The sequence below is a fragment of the Malaya genurostris genome, chromosome 3 (genome assembly GCF_030247185.1).
Source record: "Malaya genurostris strain Urasoe2022 chromosome 3, Malgen_1.1, whole genome shotgun sequence".
Classification (NCBI taxonomy): domain Eukaryota; kingdom Metazoa; phylum Arthropoda; class Insecta; order Diptera; family Culicidae; genus Malaya; species Malaya genurostris.
In genome coordinates, this window is record NC_080572.1 from 181,315,727 (window position 1) to 181,341,342 (window position 25,616).

The 25,616-nt window shown below is 35.2% G+C and overlaps 1 protein-coding gene across 3 annotated transcripts in view; it reads left to right on the forward strand.

The window, feature by feature from the left end:
• LOC131435133 (bestrophin-4) overlaps window positions 1-25,616 on the forward strand; it is a 72,512-nt gene that overhangs the window by 39,424 nt on the left and 7,472 nt on the right. For 2 of the 3 annotated variants that reach the window (XM_058602691.1, XM_058602690.1), the window contains exons 2-4: window positions 1,629-2,438; window positions 19,263-19,373; window positions 19,635-19,806. In XM_058602691.1, coding sequence (XP_058458674.1) covers window positions 2,368-2,438; window positions 19,263-19,373; window positions 19,635-19,806 — 354 coding nt within the window. In that variant the 5' untranslated portion in view covers window positions 1,629-2,367. Of the gene's footprint in view, window positions 1-1,331; window positions 1,349-1,628; window positions 2,439-19,262; window positions 19,374-19,634; window positions 19,807-25,616 lie in introns of those variants that run through there. The other variant, XM_058602692.1, reaches the window with a different exon arrangement.

Below are 25,616 nucleotides of genomic sequence, written 5' to 3' on the forward strand. Positions count from 1 at the left end.
ACGCAGAATTTCAACCGCACAAACAAGTAAACAAACGAAAACTGACAGCCAAACGCACCGCATGCTGTGATCTGAGCATAAAAAACCATCACAAATACATGCGTACAACACAAATGTATGTGGATAGCTTATTTTCGATACACTCTTTACTCAAAGCTAGGTTTCTTTGCTTCAGTTAGGTCCGAACGAGTGGTAGCGAGGTCGGAAAGCATACGAACAAAACATTAGGTATTTTTTCATCTGCACTCAGTTATCGGAAAATACCGCGAACAATTGCCTGATAGATATACTAATAAAGTCAAAAGTTATTCTGGGAATTCTATTAAGAGGATCATAAATAAACCTAGAAAAGTTTTTCGAGTGTCTGGATCATATCAGAAGTACGATTGTAGATCAACAAAACGGGAGTTAACCTAATCATTTTTTTGTCTTTTTCTATCAATTCCAATCACGATATTAAGACTAATGAAGAATTCGGCGAAATAATCTTTCGGCAAAATGACTTTCGGCGAAATGGCTTTCGGTGAAATGACCCTGATCCAATGAAAGATAACCATTGTTTAGGAAATGAACAGAATAAAGACTAAAGTTCAAGGTGCGACTTCGATTCGTCCGTGCCTAGCAGTACAAATTGAACTTCTAGTGTACTATAGTTGCTCAATTTGAACCGTTAAGCAGAAGTACAAGTTTGACTTTACTATGACATGTTTTTACTGACGTTCGCATTATGTAGTTTTATAACAGAATTCATGAATGATGTCGTTGAATTCGATGGGATTTTAACGAGTGCTTGAGGTAAACTATCAATAGTATATCTTGCAACATAGAAACAGACCTTTGACCAAGATATTTATTTCACCGGATGCCAAACGGTTTCCAGGCTGGTTTTATTCGGAGAAATACAATGGAACGATAAATATCCCCTATTTCGTTATTATGTAGACATCAATCGACCAACTCAAACAGTGAGATAAAATTTGCTCATCGTCATTTATATAACTTCGCCGAAGAAAGCAAACCGTTTGGCATCCAATGTTTTGCAGTTTGACTCGCCTACGCAATACAACTGTGATCAAGATCTGTCCAAATCGAAACGAAACAGAAAACCGACGACAGTTCATTGGCCTCGCAAACCGCATTGCAACAATAATGCTGGCAGTGCCTAGACCTGTGACTAGTGGGAAAAAGTGTCTCGATTAGCTCATCGCGGTGCGCTGCACATTCGCCCTGTCTGGGTGCGATATTGAGCGGTAGCAGGCGGTGTCTGTTCGAGTCGCTCCATAATGCCAACTCAATTATACTTCAAATTACCATCATATGTGATGATGGCACATGGAGGCGATATCAGGTTAGGCAGTTTTTGTTTTGCTATGCGTTCTGCGTTTTTTTTTTGTTTTTTTTACCTACCATGATTAGTTGCTGTTTTGTTGGGAATAACTGTATATTGCGCAAACTTTTGCTTCTTTTTCGCTTTCATCCATCTGGATTCTGTGATAACATTTTAAACAAATTGTGAAAACAAATTTTCTTAACATATTGCGGTAAAACATTAGTTAAAAATATGTTGTATAACATTTGTTTATGATCTAACAAAAACCCACTAATAAACTTTTTCTTCTATTCAACAGATTTCATCCTCATTCTCCGAACCAACACTGATAAATTGAAATAGTGTCATACATATCGAAAGAATAGAGTGAATTGAAAAATGAAAAAATTGAAGTGTTCCTAATAATAAAAAGAAGCAATTAACGTTCAACATTAACATGTGAATGATGATGTGATGATCATCAATCATTATTCGTGGAGGAAAATAACGCACCAAAAAAAAAATAAAGTGAGCAAAAAGCAAAATATCAATGTGAAACGAAGAAGTGAGATAATATGAAGTTACCATTTGGCCCAAACTGCGAAGAAACCCTGGGCCCAACTCCGTCAAGAGGAACGCCGCCGCCGGCGGCACCAACAACAACAGCCTCGGGAGATATTCTGCGGTGAAGAAAACCACCTTCGAACAGCAGTGTCATGCCAGCATGCCAAAACCGACGCCGTCAACAAGTGTTCGTTTGGTGTTGAAGTGAAATTTTTCCAAGTCAGCTAAAAATAAATATTCAAAGCCATTTGAAATCCGAACCAAGCAACGTTCCGCAAGCTACCGAGCTGCACGAACGAAGGCGAGGCAGGTCCGCGTGACAGCAATAACGTCACATTGACGTCGTAGTGGCTGTGTCTAGTGATAAATTGGTAAAGTGAAGTGCAATTGTTCGATCGACCCGATCGAAGCCAGGATCGTTGGAGTTGTCAGTTGAAACAGCAAACACCGATCAAGGAAACGAGCTGCCATAGTAACATTCCAACAGCACCGAAATGACTATTTCATATTCCGCTGAGGTACCTAACGGCAGTAATTTCGGATGTTTTTGGCGTATTTTGTGGAAGTAAGTATTTGACCATCAGTTCGATTACTTAGCCCTGATATTGAAATGGCCGCGGGAAACGTGTCTTCTTCCCCCAGTTACCCACCCATGGCAAATACCGAATCGCGTAATTCACCACAATTTAAAGGCCGCTTATGCGATGTAATCCACAATCCACACTGGCCGGGAAACGTTTCAGCATTCGTTTAGCCTGAGCGAAGTGGTAACTCGCTATGCTATTTTCAATACCCATAATCGATACGGATCGTTCGTGATGATAGCCTTAACGATAGAAAAATACTAATTAAGCAATTTGTTTCGAATTCAATTGATCACACCTGAACGCCATATCGTACGTCTACACAATGTACAATATAGCTTAAGATTACGACTCGGCTTCTCGCTTTTACCTACCGTTGAAGTTTCTGTAATATTGTATTAAATTAAGCAGAATGTAAGGTTCAGCTAGTTCTCCGTCGGCTTCTAATGCACAAAGCTATTGCACGGCTTATGCCATGATCCTCCTACTGACAACTGAAATTAGTTCAAACCTGCATTTAAACACCTGACTTCTGACTTGTTACACAGAGTATATTCTCTAAATAAAATTACTTCACATATTGAATATGAATAGCTAAAAACTACTCATATTATGTTGGACTTTATCAAATGTTGAAGAATTTAGTAGATTAAATTGGATTGCAGTGTTACATTCCAGGAATTTGTTTTTCAAATTTCCCATGCATTATCAAGTCAACCAGTTCGAATGGATTGGGGGGCCGGCACACATGTTACTAAGCCTGCCTGTGTTCGGTTCTCAACCCCGCATATGAGATCAGGAAGGTTTCCTGATTCAAGAATCAAAAATCGGACTATTACTACATATTTTTTTAATGTTTCGATGAGAGGGGTTATAAACTTAGTATCATTCGCCTCTTCGATCCAGAAAAACTTTCTGACCCTATGAGCGGAGTTAGAAATCGAACCCAGGCGGACTTCATAAAAGGTTTACCTATCACGCTGTATCCATCCAAGTATTTTTTCTATTGTATTGAGAGAGTAACTATTGATGATCAAACTCATATATAGTTGCAGACACTTTACGCCGTTTTGTAAAATGGACTGCCGTTTCTCGTTAGAGCGACCAACAGTAATCTGCCAAAATTTGTTGAATTTTGAGGGACATTCTACATTCCAGCATCATTCATGATTTTCGAATTTGTTGTCCAACAAATACCTTATTACGCCATTTTAGGGTTAGCCAAACTTTGTGCTAGGGCGTTTTTATTATTTTTACGTTCCGTCTTTGACTCATCACTGCAAAGCAGTTCAAATTGAACTGCTTAGTGCTAAACTCGGCAGTTCAATTTGAACCGCTTAGCAGACGTAAAGCTTCTGCTACTCACAGAACACTTTTTGTTTTGCAACGGAGTGCAATGTCAATGTACCTTTTTACGTTTTTTTTAAATATATGTAAAAAGTACATATAGAATTCGCTCAAACTTTAGAAAAAATTTCCGAGGCTCGGAAGGCCGAGTCTCATATACCAATCGATTCGTTTTCCTTTTTAGTTATGTAAAATTTTTCAATTTTTTTACAATATCTGTCACAATTGACAGAAACAGAATATGTAAAAGCTATTCAACAAGCCATAGATTGTTAAAATCCGTCCATTTTTATGCACCCTTTTTGATGACGTTTTGATTTTGGCACGGGTCGTTTTTGGTAACATAATCGTTGGAACATGACATATGTATTAGAAAGATGGCAGTATTTTCAAATTCAGAACAATTTCATATTGATAGACTGTCCCAGAAAGTATGGACGCAACCAAAAACCACTACCATTTCGCATTGTATCAGAATCTGTCAATTTTAATGGCTGCGTCCTGTTGGTTACACTCTTCTCCAACCACTTGTGCAGTTGTTTATTCGTTTTCATTAGTTTGTTTCGAAATGCGTGGACTTTCAACAGACGTCGAAAAATTATGTACAAATGGTGCACAGAACGCGGACTGTCACTGAGAAAGATAGCAAAAATGGAAGGAGTAAGTGAAAAAGCCGTGCGAAATGCAATCAGGATGTGATGTGACGTTTATTATACAAGATTTATAGTGTCGTGAGATACATAGTGAATTTGTATAGTGACGTGATATACTTATAACAGAATTAAATGGTAATATTTAAAAAAATTATCCTTGTGCAATCAGGAAGATCGGCGAGGATAACACCTTTGAGGGCAAACCGTTGGATAAACGTATACTGAAGGCGTTCGAGCAAAAGAAAGGAGGTTTCAGTTCGGGATGTGGCCAAAAAGTGGGCACTTCGAAGTCAAATGTTCTTCGTGCTAAAGAACGTTTGAATCTTCAAACCTATAAGAAGCAGAAACAACCAAAACGTAGTTTGAAACAAGAAGCATCGATCAGGCCGAGGGTTCGAAAGCTGTACAATACGATTCTTGCTGGAAATTTGAACTCCATAATCATGGACGACGAAACCTACGTGAAACTCGATCACAAATCCTTGCCGTGACCACAATATTATACGGTGCGAGAAGGGCAAGTGTTAAACCAGACCGAGACATCGATTGAAGTCGAAAAATTTGGTAAGAAAGCTATGGTTTGGCAAGCAATTTGTAGGTGTGGTGAGATTTCGAAACCCTTCATCACCACTGGTTCAATGAACAGTGAAATATACATCAAGGAATGTTTACAAAAACGACTTCTACCCATGATTCAAAGCCACAAGGATCCTGTTGTATTCTGGCCAGATCTTGCTTCTTGCCACTACTCGAAATCAACGGTAGAATGGTATACTACTTTCGTCCCTTTTTCGTGTCACTTTCGTCCCAAAAGTCATGAATCCACCAAATTGCCCACAAGTTCGACCAGCCGAAACCATTCAACAGTTCGAAAAAGATCGGAAAAAAGTCTCAAGCTAGTCTACAATGGCTAAGTAGCAAATGTTGAGAATGATATTATGTTGTTGTAGTCTAATATTATCATTATATCGAATAAAATTCGAATATCCAACACTTGTGAATTATTTACAGCGAAATCAAAGTGCGTCCATACTTTCTGGGATAGTCTTTATTGATTTATACTGCTTGCAAGAATAATTGCTGGAAGAACACAACTTTTTACACTCTTATACCATTCGATGAAGTTCGTCAAGATAAGCAAATTTGAATGAACAGTCATATGCTCCCATATAATGTTTCTGAATTTCATTTGGATCCGACTTCTGGTTCCGGAACTACAGGATGATATATGTAATGAAATTTAATACAATGTCACTCATTTTGCTAGTAGATGGCTGAACCGATTTCGTCCATCTAACATTCAAATAGAAGGTCTTATAAAAACTGCTTGTTTTTTAATCAGATCCGACTTCCGGCTCAGAAGATACAAGGTAATTAATGTAAAAATTTCACATAAATTCAACGGGTTTATCGGGTTCACAGATTTTGAGAGTCGACGACCAAATAACTTTATTTCAGTTTTACCGGTATTTGGTTTTCGATCCCGGAAGGTACCCAAAAGTTTTATGTGGAATGCAGTACAATCTCTCTAAGATGGCTACACTGAATTTTAATTTTCAAATAGTTAACAATCCATTAGGCGAATTTAACAAACTTCGGCTTCACCTATTTTCGAATTCTGTTTCAGAAAGTATCGAGAATAGAGAAAAAAGGCTAAAACGAATTTAATAAACAAAAACTCAAATTAAAACAAACTTATGGTCCCATTGGTGAATTTTATCCGATTCTGACTTCTAATTTTAAAATTACAGGATGATGAGTTATTGAAATTCAAACCGTCATAGACGATGACGATACCAAAATATCTTCAAAGTTGGGCTCAAAACTATTTCAAATTATTCGTCATACTAATTCATTGACATACGAACTATTTTTGGTTATACTGGTCTCTGAAATACCGTATCTGGAATTACCATACATAATAACATAAATTTTAAAGAGGAACTCACTTCTACATCTCGTGGAATGCTTAATCGATTGTCACACGTTTAGATTGAAAGGAATAATTTTAAGGTATCATACAATTTCTATCTTCGATTCACCCTGCAGTTCCAAAATTTTAATTACAATTCATTTAAGACGACGATCATTCAAATAATTTCATGAAAACTAAACACAACGAAGAATATTCACGCGAAATACACAAGCTGATTGATAAAAAAGTATTATCTCACAGCTAGGTGGATTAAGCACGTGTTTACTGAAAAATTTAATCAGGCGGAATGAGCAATGAAGAGCATGGATAATTGTCATTTCGGGAAAAGGTATTCGTTGAACAGCTTTTTCGCGCCAAAAGTATAGAACTCAAACGAGAAACGAACGATTCTTTTCTTAGACAATGAAGTTCCAGTAAGCATTTCCAAAAATTGTGAAAACAAAAAAATAAATTGATATAAAAATGAATAAGCTCGGTTTACTTAGTTTGTTCTAAAACTTTGGATTAATTTTTGATTTTGTTTATAGAAATAGGAACGAAAAGCGAAAACGGTCTGAAACCATGATGCTAGGTCATATTTTCAATTTACGAAAATATAACACAGTTTCCGCAATTTTTGTCAAATTTTTGCAAATGATACATCAAACTGATCATCAATAAATATACTCTCTGAATGTTGCTAAATAGAAAAAGAATAGGATAAGAGTTCCAATAAATGATGTCCAATACCCTTTCAAAAATGTATTAGCTCTTGAATTACTACAAATATTCTATGAAATGACCAAATAAAATTATAACAAGGACAATTGCCTGTATTTCAGTTATTTATTATTGAATTCACGATCTTTTTTATACAAATGTAGCGTTGTCTTCATACTTTTGAGAAAAAATACGGATAAAATTATTCCTCTCGGTTTCGAATGAATTCTCGAATTTTTCCTGTAACACGGCTCATTAGGCGGCGCACACCTTCTTCGTCCATCGTTTTAGCTATCTTATTCCACCAGGTCGTCATTTGATTGATGTCTTTGACAACCTTTCCCTTTGCCTTGAGTCTCCTCTTCATGATTGTCCAGTATTCCTTAATAGTGCGGGTGGGTTAAAGTTTTTCGGAACAAACTGGACCCCTTTCTCTGCATACCATTCTTGAACGACTTTGCTGTAATGACAGCTTGCCAAATCTGGCCAAAACATTACGGGATGGTCGTGGGATCGAATGAATGCCAAATTCGTTTTTAGAGACACTCTTTTTGGTATAGTTCCGATGACATTGTCTAATTTGTAACGAAAACGTTCGTTTTTTGCCACAGCTGCAAATGCCCTGCCAAATCATAAATTTTCACAATATGAGCAAAAGTTTGTTCCAATTCTAAATGAAGCAAACTTTATTAAAGCGTGCAATCTGAAAACCTGTTTTGATCCACCTAGTGGTGTAATGAAACCTCTCTCAAATTACTCATACTGTCATGAATATTACATACACAAAAAATCTCCATTGATTAGGAACCGGAACCATTGTTCGGTCGTAAACTAGCATAACCTACAAATCGAAACAACCTGCAGTTCCGGAACCGTAGGTCGGATTAGAGCTAAATTTTGATAATTAAGTATGAAAGTGAAAGTATCCTTCATTTGAATTTAAGTTCGTGAAAATCGGTCAAACCATTTCTGAAAAGAACTGAATGTGTTCCATTTTAAACTATATGACCACTACTTCTGGTGTTTCCGGAATCGGAAACTGGGAACCAGTATAACCGAAATCGGTTTGTTTGACCGTCTACTGACAATGACTAACAAGTGAACAAGTTTGAAAATTTTTCACGTTTTTTACTGCGCCGCTTTAAAGCATGGTATAAAATTTTGAACACTCGTTACTCGTTACGTTACGTTACGGAACCGGAAGCCGGAGAACTGTCATTGCGAAGTCGGTTCGTTTAGCCGTCAACTAGTAAGACCAATCGTTTGGATTTTTTTTTCGGTTATAGATATTTTAACCTTAATTCGCGATTCGCCTCTTCGGAACAGAAATACTTTCTGAATCTATGTCCGGGGTTGGGAATCGAACCCAGATGAGCTGCATGAAAGGCATCGACTAACCTATCATTCTATACCCGTCCCTTCGATTGGAATTGATTTGAGCCAAGTTTTAAAATTCTTTCGCGTTTTGCATATTTGTATCATGTGATTCCGGAATCTCAAGTCGGATCTCAATAAAATTCAGAACTTTTTTAACGGACTCCTATATCTTTCATTAGAATCTAAGTTCGTGGAAATCGGTTTAGCAATCTCAGAGCAAAATAGTGCATATTTTCTCCTTTTTTGCACAATTGACGCCATAACTCCGGAACATAAAGTCAGATCAGATAAAATTAAGTAATTTAGTATGGGGCTAAAAAACCTTTCATTTTAATTTAAATATGTAGAAATCGGTTCAACCATTCAGAAAAGTTAATGCACAAAAACGTTACATTCACACATACACACAGACATTGCATACTCAGCAAACCGAGGCGAATGGTGTATGAAGAAGGCTTGGTCCAAAAGTCGGTTTCACAGTGATTGCATAACCTTTCCACATGAGAATAGCAGAAACTTGTTATTTAAATAAAGAGAATTTAGAGATTACAAAAATATTACAAATATATTTTTATAAATTACACACAAAATTATTTTTATGTTTGTCGGGAAAGTTTTACAAACTTTCGGTTGCGCTGAATTCCGATCAGTCATAATTCTACAGACTTGTTCATCACTTCATGTTGTGCGGAACAAAATAATCCCTAAAGTATTATTGTTTTTTGGTAAATTTTATTGCATCTGGGTCTGGATTGAATCTGTTAAAGGTAGGAACTATTTATATTTAAATTAAAAGATAATTTCTTCCAATTTAATAATCTACTTACGCACGATGAATGATGGTTTACACTGACTACCTAAAAATAGTTTATACAAATATAATGATCATATATCTTTCGGCAATCATGGTTAAATTTCAGTAGATTATGGGATCATCAATCATTTTATGAGAGAACTGAAATCAAAAGATGTGAAAGTCTTATTGAATATATTCAATCAGAGACAACTTATCATCAGAAATCAGTATTATCTATTTATTGCACAATAACTAATTTGTACTTTATAATTATTGAAAATTTTTCATCTGCACTTCCGAAAATGATGTTATTTGACAAATCTGTGTTTCTGCGGAATTTTTAGGGATAGTTACTTACTCTGGATAGTTACTTACTACTTACCGTGTCACTAATGTTTCGCAACTTTTACTTAAAATTCGCCGACAGTCAGTAGTTCTTTGACAGATGACGGTAAGTTGGGTAAACTTTACGTATCATTCAGTGAAAATAATGTTTTACAGATCGTAACCGAAAAAATAATTATTTAATTATGTTACTTTATAGATGTATTGTCAGCAGTTGTTCGAACAATTTGAATGCACGATAAAACACGAACCTGCAGTTTACGAACAAAACCGTATTGGTTACTCAAGCCGTGTTTACTAAAAAAGTTGGAAATAACTAAAAAGCATATATCAGATAGCGAACACGAAATTATTGCAATGCAGTAAATTTACTATGAAATTGTATGTATTGTATTTATCGGATCACATCCGATTTTGTAGGCAAGTTCTGAACATATACTAGATATTATTATAAAAGACATTGATTCTAGTAGCTGATTTATATGAGCTTCCAAGACATTTTATTTACACTGAAAATCAATTTTACCTAATTTTTTCACTCATTTTCGAGCTCTTCTATAAGCTACCCAGGTCGTTATTTACTCAAACTTTGACTTGATCATAAAAAATGGGTAGCATGGTTTGTTATGGCATAACACTTTGGGTAAACTTACATTTTCCTAAATTTTGCTGTCATCACTTGTTACCTAAAATTGGGGAGAGGCACATTAGTTGATTTTAGGTAGGTTTTGACCCAAAATTAGGTAGCGGCTGGTACATCTTTTATTGTCTTCTTGGTTGTTCTATGGTCCAATTCATAATTTCACAGTAGGTTTTGATTGTAAGTTGCTCAGAGCAGTTCGGTGGATTTATGAGCTATTCAATTATATTTACATTTAGGGTTTAGCCTTATTTTGAGCTAGGGCACATAACAAAATTCATTATCTTCACGGTTACACCTCCTGACCAAGCGCACGCAGTGATCTATCCATTTTTCCCTCGATCTTCCTCTAAAGCTTTCTTTGGAGCTTCTTGTCGCTTAGGGTCGTCGGCCGTCCGGAATCGGCCTTTCTAAATGTTGTCTAATAAAAGCAAAGCCTTGGTATTACATTCCTGTAGTGGAATTTGACCTTCTATCTCAACAGACTTCGCAGTCGATTCAGAGTGTACAGAACCATTGCATGGCTGGTGCTACGATCCTACTGACAATGCCAAGATATTGTAGTTGCTGGAACGGGTGTATCCGACTTTGAACACGCAAAACGGCCGAAAGCTGTAGATATATGACTGTAAGTTGAATGTCGTTGTGAACAGGTACATCGAAGCATGCCTGGTTTCCGTTCAGTCAATTGGACTTTCTCTTCATGTGTTTTAATATGCAGAGTAGTCTAACTGGTAAAAAAAATTCTCCGGTTAGGAGTTAGCTACAGGTTCGAGTCCCGTCTCTGCGGTAACATTTTCGCGGTTTCATTACATAATTGCATTCACATATTTATCAAATCATCTGCTTTGGTGTATTTACCAGGCAAATATTTGTGTCATTTTCCTCTATCTGAGTGCAAATGAAAAAATATCTAATATATAACCGATTTCTACAAACTTAGATATTCATATGAAAGGTCATATGCTAATTTATTAGCATAGGACGAAAACTTTTGAAGTTTTTTTTTATTTTATCATAAATAAAATAAAATAAAAATTCCATATATTCGACTTATTATGTTATCTTTCAGAAATCAAACGAACGATAAATGTAGAGGCTTAATAAGACTGACCCGTACTTTGGATAAACCAGATCAGATCGGAAACACCGGGCTGTTAAATATTTTAATATATGTATTGTTTATCAGATTAGTTGTTTCAAAATATTGTCTTGAATCCAATTTAAAAAGATCCGTTTATGGTATTCTTTAGCATCGTAAAACCACTTCATAAATCACGGATCGACTCGAATCAGCAGAGGATCCTTAGAGTGGACCCATTATCGGGACGTTGCCACTCGTTTTATAGCAATAAAAAAATCCTTCACCAAAGCAAATGGACTCAAACGACGTAAAAGAATCACCCAGTCTCCACGCCGATCAAGGTTACGCAAGGTGGAATCGAGTCGGAATCAGGTTTTGCATTTTTGCACTGCCGATGTGACGACTGATGGACAGACGGTAAATACGCCAGTGCTGCGACCGAGTGAAACGATTCGCGAAACCAGTGACCGGCTAGAGAAGCAGGTTATTCGGGGTTTCCTGGTCAGCCCTGCAGTGTGATGGTTCCTCATTGCTGCGTACTTGACAGAGTTCGTTACTTTTTGCTGTTTGGCTTTCTACGACAATGCGCTTGGCGTTATTTTATCATCAATTTGAGTTGTTTTGTTTAAGTGTTACAAACACAATGTAATGACGATTGATTTTTTGATGAATTTTTGCTCATTTCATAAAACAGCTGTTCTATTCTATTCTATTCTATTCTATTCTATTCTATTCTATTCTATTCTATTCTATTCTATTCTATTCTATTCTATTCTATTCTATTCTATTCTATTCTATTCTATTCTATTCTATTCTATTCTATTCTATTCTATTCTATTCTATTCTATTCTATTCTATTCTATTCTATTCTATTCTATTCTATTCTATTCTATTCTATTCTATTCTATTCTATTCTATTCTATTCTATTCTATTCTATTCTATTCTATTCTATTCTATTCTATTCTATTCTATTCTATTCTATTCTATTCTATTCTATTCTATTCTATTCTATTCTATTCTATTCTATTCTATTCTATTCTATTCTATTCTATTCTATTCTATTCTATTCTATTCTATTCTATTCTATTCTATTCTATTCTATTCTATTCTATTCTATTCTATTCTATTCTATTCTATTCTATTCTATTCTATTCTATTCTATTCTATTCTATTCTATTCTATTCTATTCTATTCTATTCTATTCTATTCTATTCTATTCTATTCTATTCTATTCTATTCTATTCTATTCTATTCTATTCTATTCTATTCTATTCTATTCTATTCTATTCTATTCTATTCTATTCTATTCTATTCTATTCTATTCTATTCTATTCTATTCTATTCTATTCTATTCTATTCTATTCTATTCTATTCTATTCTATTCTATTCTATTCTATTCTATTCTATTCTATTCTATTCTATTCTATTCTATTCTATTCTATTCTATTCTATTCTATTCTATTCTATTCTATTCTATTCTATTCTATTCTATTCTATTCTATTCTATTCTATTCTATTCTATTCTATTCTATTCTATTCTATTCTATTCTATTCTATTCTATTCTATTCTATTCTATTCTATTCTATTCTATTCTATTCTATTCTATTCTATTCTATTCTATTCTATTCTATTCTATTCTATTCTATTCTATTATATTCTATTCTATTCTATTCTATTCTATTCTATTCTATTCTATTCTATTCTATTCTATTCTATTCTATTCTATTCTATTCTATTCTATTCTATTCTATTCTATTCTATTCTATTCTATTCTATTCTATTCTATTCTATTCTATTCTATTCTATTCTATTCTATTCTATTCTATTCTATTCTATTCTATTCTATTCTATTCTATTCTATTCTATTCTATTCTATTCTATTCTATTCTATTCTATTCTATTCTATTCTATTCTATTCTATTCTATTCTATTCTATTCTATTCTATTCTATTCTATTCTATTCTATTCTATTCTATTCTATTCTATTCTATTCTATTCTATTCTATTCTATTCTATTCTATTCTATTCTATTCTATTCTATTCTATTCTATTCTATTCTATTCTATTCTATTCTATTCTATTCTATTCTATTCTATTCTATTCTATTCTATTCTATTCTATTCTATTCTATTCTATTCTATTCTATTCTATTCTATTCTATTCTATTCTATTCTATTCTATTCTATTCTATTCTATTCTATTCTATTCTATTCTATTCTATTCTATTCTATTCTATTCTATTCTATTCTATTCTATTCTATTCTATTCTATTCTATTCTATTCTATTCTATTCTATTCTATTCTATTCTATTCTATTCTATTCTATTCTATTCTATTCTATTCTATTCTATTCTATTCTATTCTATTCTATTCTATTCTATTCTATTCTATTCTATTCTATTCTATTCTATTCTATTCTATTCTATTCTATTCTATTCTATTCTATTCTATTCTATTCTATTCTATTCTATTCTATTCTATTCTATTCTATTCTATTCTATTCTATTCTATTCTATTCTATTCTATTCTATTCTATTCTATTCTATTCTATTCTATTCTATTCTATTCTATTCTATTCTATTCTATTCTATTCTATTCTATTCTATTCTATTCTATTCTATTCTATTCTATTCTATTCTATTCTATTCTATTCTATTCTATTCTATTCTATTCTATTCTATTCTATTCTATTCTATTCTATTCTATTCTATTCTATTCTATTCTATTCTATTCTATTCTATTCTATTCTATTCTATTCTATTCTATTCTATTCTATTCTATTCTATTCTATTCTATTCTATTCTATTCTATTCTATTCTATTCTATTCTATTCTATTCTATTCTATTCTATTCTATTCTATTCTATTCTATTCTATTCTATTCTATTCTATTCTATTCTATTCTATTCTATTCTATTCTATTCTATTCTATTCTATTCTATTCTATTCTATTCTATTCTATTCTATTCTATTCTATTCTATTCTATTCTATTCTATTCTATTCTATTCTATTCTATTCTATTCTATTCTATTCTATTCTATTCTATTCTATTCTATTCTATTCTATTCTATTCTATTCTATTCTATTCTATTCTATTCTATTCTATTCTATTCTATTCTATTCTATTCTATTCTATTCTATTCTATTCTATTCTATTCTATTCTATTCTATTCTATTCTATTCTATTCTATTCTATTCTATTCTATTCTATTCTATTCTATTCTATTCTATTCTATTCTATTCTATTCTATTCTATTCTATTCTATTCTATTCTATTCTATTCTATTCTATTCTATTCTATTCTATTCTATTCTATTCTATTCTATTCTATTCTATTCTATTCTATTCTATTCTATTCTATTCTATTCTATTCTATTCTATTCTATTCTATTCTATTCTATTCTATTCTATTCTATTCTATTCTATTCTATTCTATTCTATTCTATTCTATTCTATTCTATTCTATTCTATTCTATTCTATTCTATTCTATTCTATTCTATTCTATTCTATTCTATTCTATTCTATTCTATTCTATTCTATTCTATTCTATTCTATTTCTTAATAGCCACAAATGTATTTAACCGACTTTTCACGAAGGTATCAGGAGGTTGAGAGAATAAAATAATTGTCAAGCAGGAATGATAGTATATCAGTCGAACTTTTTATTAAAAAATCTAATAATTTGCCTTTTCAAGTCCAATTTATACAAAATACAGAAAATACCGATTCAAGCCTCCTTTGTAGCGAGAGTCATAACTTAAGAAGCCACGGATAACTTTTTCCGTGGCTTCTTGAGGTTCCTCTCGACGATGGCCCTAATGTTTTGCTCGGATGAAGAAATTGGAGTTTCACTTGAAACTATTCTCGTTTCGACATTTTCACGGCTTTCGGCGTTTCATTTCTACCTAATCCAGTGTTTCTAACTTTTAACAAATATTTCAAATCACTTTTTCATATTGGTGACAATATATTTGGGCACATTGAATATGGGGCTAACTTGGCGTGCGAGTAGTTCGGGTTTTCCCGTTGTGCGAGCAACATTTTGACGAGTTGCTTGAGCAAGTCATTTTTATAACTAAATGCTAAAATCGGATAAGTGCAACCTAGTTTGGGTAGCCTGTGATAAGTGATTATGAGTGCAAAAACCGGGCAAATACTTAACCGGTTCATCGGAAACAAATCTTTTTATTCGGTTCTGCCATTCAAAGTAATTTTTGTCTGTTTCTTTTAGAAAAGATGTTTTCAAACGTTTTTTGCATTGTCAGTGTTCGGCTTCGCACTTAATGTATTTATCCGGTTTTTGTATTCCAAAATACTTAAATGGATGTTCTAAACTAAGTTGCACTTGTTCGATTTTTGCATTCAGTCGTTCAAATGTCAAACAGTCGGTATGATGCTATCCACACACACACTTATCTTTAGAAGGAGGGATTTCAAATATGCATCAAGATAAAGTTGGTCAATTTTTTATCACGATACGTGTTATTGAAAATATGCTCGTTTGTTTATCAAAACAATATAATGGGTCCAATGCAATTTACATCAAATGCAATAATCATTATTTTTAGGATTGGTAAATAAATTCTCCTCGTGTTCGAAAATAAACTGAACCCATAGTTGAATGAGTATTGTCAACGTACGCACAATTGAGTAAATGTCTATATAAGTAAAGCAATATAATAAAGAAAAATAGCAAAATTTATTTACAGATTATCTTCATTCAAATCCGGTACGTGAAAGCGCTAGTAAAACTACATTGATAAATTGTAAATTTTAGCTTCACCGCAAGAAATTAATTGCCGCTTCTCCTACTCGCTATACAAGTAAGCAAGCATCGATGCTGCTGGGAAGTTCGTTACGTGACTTTAGCGCGAATCAAACAGTTGCACTGCGCAGTCAGTAGCGTCAGTCGGTGGAAAACAAACACAATATAATTGATCGTTGATGGGCCGCCTCTCAGCTGTGATTGCTCTAATACATACCAATCGAATGATGTGTTTGCATACCGGCAATGATTTTCCACACACGAATAAGTGGTTTGCGACACGCCATCATTCTGACTGTTCATTGATGTGTGATAACAGTGTGCAAAGCTTTGCACCTGTGAGGTGAGCATGCATCTGGCCATTGTCAATGAATTGCCGTGGCCGACTATTTTCAACTTGATAATGTCATCACTCATAATCAAGTGAAGTGTGCTATCATTTTCAAATTAGGCGAATCTTTGACGTTTGTAAGATTTCAAAATAAATGCCTAATGGATAAAACATTCGAATGCTTCACCAAATGGAACGGCACGCAACAGTCCATAGCGCGTTTTATGACCAAATAAATTGACCGTTTCGAATTGCACCGCCTCACATGTTACTTGAATAATATATATTGTTTCTATCTTCGCAATCGTTCAGCAGCTTAGAGAATTAAACCAAAAACGTGTTTCTCGATTTGAAACAAGATCTGTACGAACTTGACATTCAGAAAAATTTTGCTGGCTTGCTAAGGGTGCGTAAGCATGTCAAACCCAAGGACGTCCGGCGTTGGACCGATCTGTATTATGTATATTCATCTCTGATGAAACTGAACGGTTTCAACGTCAACCAACCGGAAGATAAAAACGAATCCGATTTAGGTAACTGACTCCACAGAGTCAACCGAATGAGCTGACCTCGTGTCTTGATCACGAACATAGGTATTTTGTATTCGGATTTTGATTCAATGCATGCTTCGATACAGTATTTTCTCACAGTCACGTGATCGTATGAGCAATAAATTTTAGCTAAATTTATAAACAAAGCTGAAATGTGCTAGCTTCCATAGAGGACCTTTTATTTCTGCAGTTGACTGTAACCAATAGAAATGGTATGAAACCGTAAAATTATTCTTAAAAATCCGGCGAACGACCGCAACTAAAGACTGTCCCAGAAAGAATGGACGCACTTTGATTTCGCTGTAAATAATTCACAAGTGTGAGACATTCAAATTTTATTCGATATACTGATAATATTAGACTACAACAACAGAATATTATTCTCAACATTTGCTACTTAGCCATTGTACACTAGCTGGCGCACCTTCTTGCGAACGTTCCTCATTAAATTCCGTACAGACTTCTTAGCGACAAGTTTTGACACTTTTTTCCAATCTTTTTCGAACTGTTGAATGGTTTCGGCTGCCGAGACATGTTTAAGATGTGTCTTCGTTAATACCCAAAATTCCTCAATTGGTCGAAGTTGTGGCCAATTTGGTGGCTTCATGTCTTTTGGGACGAAAGTGACATTTTTGGTAGTATACCATTCTACCGTTGATTTCGAGTAGTGGCAAGAAACAAGATCTGGCCAGAAGACAACAGGATTCTTGTGCCTTCGAATCATGGGTAGAAGTCGTTTTTGTAAACATTCCTTGATGTATATTTCGCTGTTCATTGGTGATGAAGCGTTTCGAAATCTTACCGCAGCTACAAATTGCTTGCCAGACCATACCAAATTTTTCGACTTTAATCGATGTCTCTGACTGGTTTAACACTTGCCCTTCTCGCATCGTATAATATTGTAGTCCCGGCAAGGTTTTGTAATCGAGTTTCACGTAGGTTTCGTCGTCCATGAATATGCAGTTCAAATTTCCAGCAAGAATCGTATTGTACAGCTTTCGAACCCTCGGCCTGATCGATGCTTCTTGTTTCGGACTTCGTTTTGGTTGTTTCTGCTTCTTATAGGTTCGAAGATTTAAACGTTCTTTAGCACGAAGAACATTTGACGTCGAAGTGTCCACTTTTTTGGCCACATCCCGAACTGAAACCTCCTTCTTTTGCTGGAACGCCTTCAGTATACGTTTATCCAACTGAGGGTTAGCAGGACCTTTTTTTCGATCCGTTTTCTGTTTATCCTCGAAGGTGTTATCCTCACCGAACTTTCTGATTGCATTTTGCACGGCTTTTTCACTTACTCCTTCCATTTTTGCTATCTTTATCAGTAACAGTCCGCGTTCTGTGCACCATTTGTACACAATTTTTCGACGTTGTTCTGCTGAAAGTCCACGCATTTCGAAACGAACTGATGAAAACGAATAAACAACTGCACAAGTGGTTAGAGAAGAGTGTAAACAACAGAACGCAGCCATAAAGCCATAACTGTTCTCAGTTTGTTCCTCCGTTTAGGCAATTCAAATAATTGACTGACGCCTATCAATGAGTGATTATCTCACATGATAGATATATTTGTAAAAAAGGTAAAAAACTAAATTCTTGTGCATCCGCGTTATCCATTTTCGGCGCCCGTTAGTTAAAACAGTTTTAGAACAGCGTCAAATCGATTGCATCATATCGGACTGGTTCGTAACAACAGGCAACCAATGATCATATAAATATGTTCCAGAGAGAAGTGAGAATTTTATTAAGGGTTTTTAGGGGTTTGTCTAAAAGCCGTTTTTATGCTTTAGCACATAACCATTTTCACTATTCTTTACGTTTCGTCTTCGACTCGTCAGTGCAGAGCAGTTCAAATTGAACTTAGTGCCTTAGTGCCAACTTAAACAATTCAATTTGAACCGTTAAGCAGACGTAAAGTTAAGGCTACTTGCGAAATACTTGTCTTTCCTGACCTTCCGAAGGAAACGAATAAGCAACTCGACTGACCACCCACAGATTTTGATTATTTAGGGGTTTTGCTAACAGCCGTTTTTGTGTTCTGGCACTTTTAAGAACAGCATGTTATGTCTGAAATTTTTATAACTTTTATTACTGATTAGTCCAGAACTGTCAGCAATCTTGTGCGCCATCAATATTTATAGTTCGAAAATGTTAACAATTCATTATCATTAATTTAGACAAAATAGAATCGTGGATTTTCCATCACTCTTTCGTTGATTTAGTTTTAGGTTTTAATCTACATTTTCACTCGATTCTAATTCACAAATATTTCCACTTTTAGATGGCGAGGCAGCGTGTACAAAGCAATCTGGCGAGAACTATTAGCATATCTATGTGTATATTACACACTGAATCTGACCTATCGGTACGGTCTAAGCGAAGAAGGCAGAAGGTAAGTCAGCACTTTGCGTACCACGCTTCGTTTACAACTGCAGAATCATTATTTTCGGTCGATGCTTACTGGAAATCCCATTCATCTCAAATGGTCACTCAATCATGCAAACAACATTTAAAAAACGCTAATTTACATCTGTTTCGCTTACTCACGACTCCGACAAGCAAAAACATCCTTAGTCACCTACAGTAGCGGCGTATGGAACAGTGACAACGCATCCTAATTAATTATTCCCTGATTGTTGTTTATTTTCGATAGAGTATTCGAACGGATACGAAACTACTGCGGTCAACAGCGAGAAAATGTTCCACTTTCCTTCGTGCTGGGCTTCTACGTCAGTCTAGTGGTGAAGAGATGGTGGGAGCAATACCGATTACTTCCCTGGCCCGACACGCTTGCCCTCTTCGTTAGCGCTGCCATCCAAGGTCATGTAAGTATTATTCGCTAAGGACGGACGCAATGGTCTGGTTAAACCCCCTCAAGGGGTACGATGAGTCACAGGTATCAGTTAATTACGTCGTTTTGTCATGACATTTTCAAAACCCCCTGGGAGTCAATACAATTGGTTCTAGATTGTTCAGATTTATTGGGATCTACGTGTTATCATAATAATTGTAGCGAGAAACATCCAATAACGGTGGAAAATGGTATTATTCATCCGTCAATATTTCGTGTAGTGACATAGTGAACCTATCATATGTCATCACTTTAGCACATGCATTATATCCCGATCATCAAGCTATAACAAGTTTATAACGGAAAATATATTCAGCAACAAATGTTGATATAAGTATTAGAATTGGTATTGGTATTGGAATTTAAATAACATGTATCAACAGGTATTACTGCATTTCCATCAAAGAGTTTGTTACCAACGAAATATAATTATATGCTCTCGTTAGGTTTTTGCAGAAATATTCAAAAGCCTCTCTTTTTAGGGTCTGAACGGCTCTTTGAAATGCACTGTTTTGCCTACCTCTACTCTAAAAAAATGACTCTTGGTCTGAGAAATGTGGCCGAATATGCGACATAAACACTGAATCGTGCTTTCGTGAATTACTCAAATTAGTGCTAGGAATTATATCAACAAAACCTGTTTTAATCCACCTAGTGGTGTAATGTTGCCTTTCTCATAACAATCATACCATCATATATACAGCGATATTCTTCAAAATAATTTACTTCTATTATTGAAAGAATAACTGAAATCGGTTTGTTTCGCCGTCTACTGATAATAACTACCGATTGGAGTACTTTTGAGGCCGATTTAGAAATTTTTGTAGGTGGTTTGTTTTGTATCTTTAGGGTGAAATGTAGTCTCAAAAACCTGTTTTAATCCACCTAGTGGTGTAATGATGCCTTTCTCATGTAAATATAATATTGTGGTATTCTATTCAAAATTTTTCTTTTCGATTTTTGAAAGAAACCAAGAGATTGTTTGCGCATAACATACAGAATAAAACAGTGCTCTGGTCGCGTAAGTCATCCTTAAAAAACGAAGTGGGTTCACTATTAAATGCACTTCCGGCACCGGAACCCAAGAACTGTTATAATCAAAGACGGTTCGTACGGCCACCAACTAACATGACATACAAACTCTATTAGTACGCACTCTAAACTACGATTTAAATGTTTGTTGCATCCGAAAATATTTTATCTGACGGTGTACAATATTGAAAACACTTTACCCTATAGTTCCGGAACCGGAAGTCGGATCCGGATGAAATTCAGGAATTCCGTATGGGACCGAAAGACCTTTCATTTGAATCTAAGTTTGTGGAAATCGGTCAAACCATCGCTGAGAAAAGTGAGTGAGATCTATTTTGGTATCTATGACCACTATTTCCGGTACTTCCGGAACCGGATACCGGGAACCAGGACAGCCGGAATCGGTTTGTTTAGTTGCCTACTGATAATGACTATCGATTTGTGTAATTTTGAGACCAGTTTAGAAATATTTTTACGTTTTTTGTTTCGCCGGCTTAAGTGACGGTGTACAATATTGAACACACTTCACCCTATAATTCCGGAACCGGAAGTCGGATGGGGATAAAATTCAGAAATTCCGTATGGGACCACGAGACCTTTCATTTGAATCTAAGTTTGTGGAAATCGGTCAAACCATCGCTGAGAAAAGTGAGCGAGATCTATTTTGGTATATACGAAAACTATTTCCGGTGCTTCCGGAACCAGATACCGGGAACCAGGATAGCCGGAATCGGTTTGTTTAGTTGCCCACTGATAATGACTATCGATTTGTGTAGTTTTTAGACCAGTTTAGAATTTTTTTTTCGTTTTTTGTTTCGCCGGTTTAAGTGACGGTGTACAATATTGAACACACTTTATCCTATAATTCCGGAACCGGAAGTCGGATCCGGATGAAATTCAGGAACTCCGTATGGGACCTCGAGACCTTTCATTTGAATCTAAGTTTGTCAAAATCGGTTCAACCATCTCCGAGAAAACCTAGTGAGATTATTTGACACATACATACACACACACACACACACACACACACACACACACACACACACACACACACACACACACACACACACACACACACACACACACACACACACACACACACACACACACACACACACACACACACACACACACACACACACACACACACACACACACACACACACACACACACACACACAGACATTGCTCAGCTCGATGAACTGAGTCGAATGGTATATGACACTTTTTCACAATTTTCACTAATCGGTTTTTCAAGTGATTGCATAACCTTTCTATATGAGAAAGGCAAAAAGGTGCGCAAAATTTCAACCGTTTGAGTTGACCGAATCGTCGTTGAGTTGACCGAATCGTCGCACAAAGCATAACAAGAAAAACCGACACATAGAAACCCGGAATATTTCCGGTGATTGAGCGCAGTAGACTTACCACTCATTTTGTTGGCTTGTAAAAAAAACTCAGTGACTCGTAACGGATCTTTGAATTCTTCACACTTTGAACATATCCTAATTCAATCGTTATTGTTAGTTAAACTATGAATCATGAGTAATTTTGATTGCTTACAATGTGTATGCCTGACTTTACTAGCAAGCATAGTAGCATGATAGAGCGCGGTCGATTTTTTTTTTTGCTTGACGATTTTTATTCGAATTTTTTTATTATCGTATACAATTATATGGAGATTGTGTCAAATAAATTATAGTCTGATCCACTGTTCAGTATAATGATACATTTTACATGAACATATATATTTTTAAATTCTGGTTCTGACACAAAGTTATATAAATGTTATAATTTTAAATGTTCTACATCAGCGATAATACTTGGCTTGTATTCATTTCATGCAGTACCCTATCAAGGTTGAATTTTTAGTTTTGCTATAATGAATTTCTACAATTTGAAGTAATACCTATTATGATATTACACAGGCATGCATTCTTGCTTCAGCAACATCAATGCATTGAACTCAACAGACTTGGACATTACTGGCATTACAAATGACAGTTACTTGGAAAATGAACGATTTCTTACAATACCCATTTTATTGTAAAGTTTTACAATTTTGTGTTGCATTTTCAGATTCTTTGTGAAATTCTGCTACAAACACTATTTTTCAGTTAAAAACCATGCCCGTGGAACCGAATAGTAACCGTTTATACGTTTCAAAAACCAATTACGGCTCGTCAAAGCAAAATTTCAAAATTCTTATAATACTTAGGTGTTATAAATTTTATTGTGAAAATTTAGGAGTTTTTGGTTTTTCGAAAATCGGTCTAGTTTTTGAATAATTGATCAAAAACTTGACGCTCATTTCGCTACATTTCACCTTAAGTGATGGTATAGCATTTTTAGCACACTTTACCCTATATTTCCGAGATCAGAAGTCGGATCCAGATGCAACTCAGAAATTTGGTAAAAGATTATAGGACCACTCATTTGAATCCAAGTTTTTAAAAATCGGTTTCGCCATCTCTGAGAAAAGTTAGTACACATATTTCCTTTTTTTATACATTTTACCCCATAACTCCGAAACCGGAAGCCAGATCCAAACCAAATTCAGGAATTTTGTATGAAACCATAAGAGTTTTCATTTGAATTAAAGTTTGTGAAAATAGGTTTAGCCATCTCCGAGCAAAATTGGTGCACATACCTTATGATCAAAAAAGAACCGGAATTTTCATTTTAAAATTCCCGCGCTTGTCCAATCGGTAAACTTTTATTCTCTCAACGTTGGCAACACTTTTATACACATTCTGTCAAATTTTGACGCATATCGTACGATCAGTTTTTGTTTGGCGTCTATACAAAGAAGTTGAAAAATTTTCGCGATTTTTATAATGAATGAAAATTTAGAACAACGTGCGTGCATCAAATTTTGTGTTTCAAATGGATTTAAGTGTTCCGAAACGTTGAAAATGTTAGAAAAGACCTTTGGTGAATCGTATCTAGGAAAAACACAGGCATACGAGTGGTATAAACGCTTCAAAGGTGGTCGTACAAGCTTGGATCATGATGAGATCCCTGGCCGCCCAACAACATCTGTTACTGAAGAAAACATTGAATCGGCGAAGCAACCGGAAGTCGGATGCAATGATGTTCAGGAATTTTGTATGGGACTACAAGACCTTTCATTTGAATCTAAGTTTGTGAAAATTTGTTCAGCCATATTCGAGAAAAGTTAGTGCAAAAAAACGTTACATGCACACATACACACACAGACGGAAGCGCACGGATACACACGCTTGAGCGGAAAAACAGGTATGGAGCGAGAAGACTAGTGCTATCTGATAAACAGAAAAGATGTTTGGATATATGATACCGATCGTGAGGCGCTAGGATTTAGACCATGTTCGCTTTACCAAACCCAGTCGTGTGGTATAGCCGTGTCTATCACAAGGCTTAGGGTGGCGAAATGGTAGCGCATATGCACGGATTGCAGAAACACGCAGGTTCGAGTCCTGTCTCTGAGCGTATCTTTTTCCAAAAAATCATCTTTTCTGTGAGTTTCTCATTCATTTGGCTTCTCCACTATATGTTTCCACTCAGTCATTCAAAAAATCTAATTAGGAAAAGGTTTTGTAAAAAAAACGATATCACACAAAAATATTTTTTTAGAAATACAGATATATGTACAGCTTCTCGAACTGTTTTTGCCTTTCTCATATAGAAAGACTATGCATTCGCTATGAAAACTGACTTAACAACCGACTCAATTTGACAATTTGATTTAGTTTGTCGAGATCACAGAAGACCGTGTGTGTATGTGGGTGTATATATGTGTATGTAACAAATAATGTGACTCAATTTTCTCAGAAATGGCTGAACCGATTTTCACAAACTAAGATGCAACTAAAAGGTTTCGAAGATCTTTAAAAAACAGTCTACAAAAATTGTATCCAGCTCCGACTTCCGGTTACGGTATTACAGTGCGATTAAAGAAAATTTTCAATTTCATGAGTATTTTTACATAAGCGATGGCGAAACGAGGTGCACATTTATAAAAAAAACTTACTGCTGAATTCATCTAGTAGGCAGATCTTGTTAGTTAGTAAATATATTGGAACCACCAGTTCCCGGTTTCCGCTTCTGATTTCTCAGCAACGGTTCAATCGATTTTCATGATTCAAGTTAAAGCGCTTGTTGTCTTGAAAGATACGGTGCAATACCAACCAGATCCAATTTCCGGTTCCGAAACATTAGGGCGATGAGTGTCAAAATAATCAAATCGTCATTCAAAATGACGATGCAAAACTGGTACGCGTCGGTTTGTGCTGTACTGAAGAAGAAAATACGATCGGCTTTGATACGTTCGCCGCGTGCTTTGTTCAATTTCGTATAGCGTGCATCGTTGTCACATCTCGTGCTCCACATAGTGCACATTGTTATTGTCTTTTGCAAATTGAATTGCATCCAACTCTTTATGAAACTGGATGTAAACAACATCATTCGTCTTACTACATTGAAGTAAATGCACACGTTTAATGTCATTGTCGCATTGAATTCATACCGCATCGGTGATATTGTTGTTGGTTTCCGTCTTCTTTTTGTTTTCCTCATTGTTCGCAGTCTTGAGTTCATTGCTAGTTGCTGTAGATGCGCCTAGTTGTACATTGGATGCAGTTGCTGGTTGGTTGGAGGGTAAGCTGTTAACTGCAGCTGGTGTACTTTGTTCTATAGGGGATACTGATGATATCGTTGAAGGGGATGCTTCATTGTTGTTGGTGGCTGTCACAGGTGTACTGGGGTTTCTTG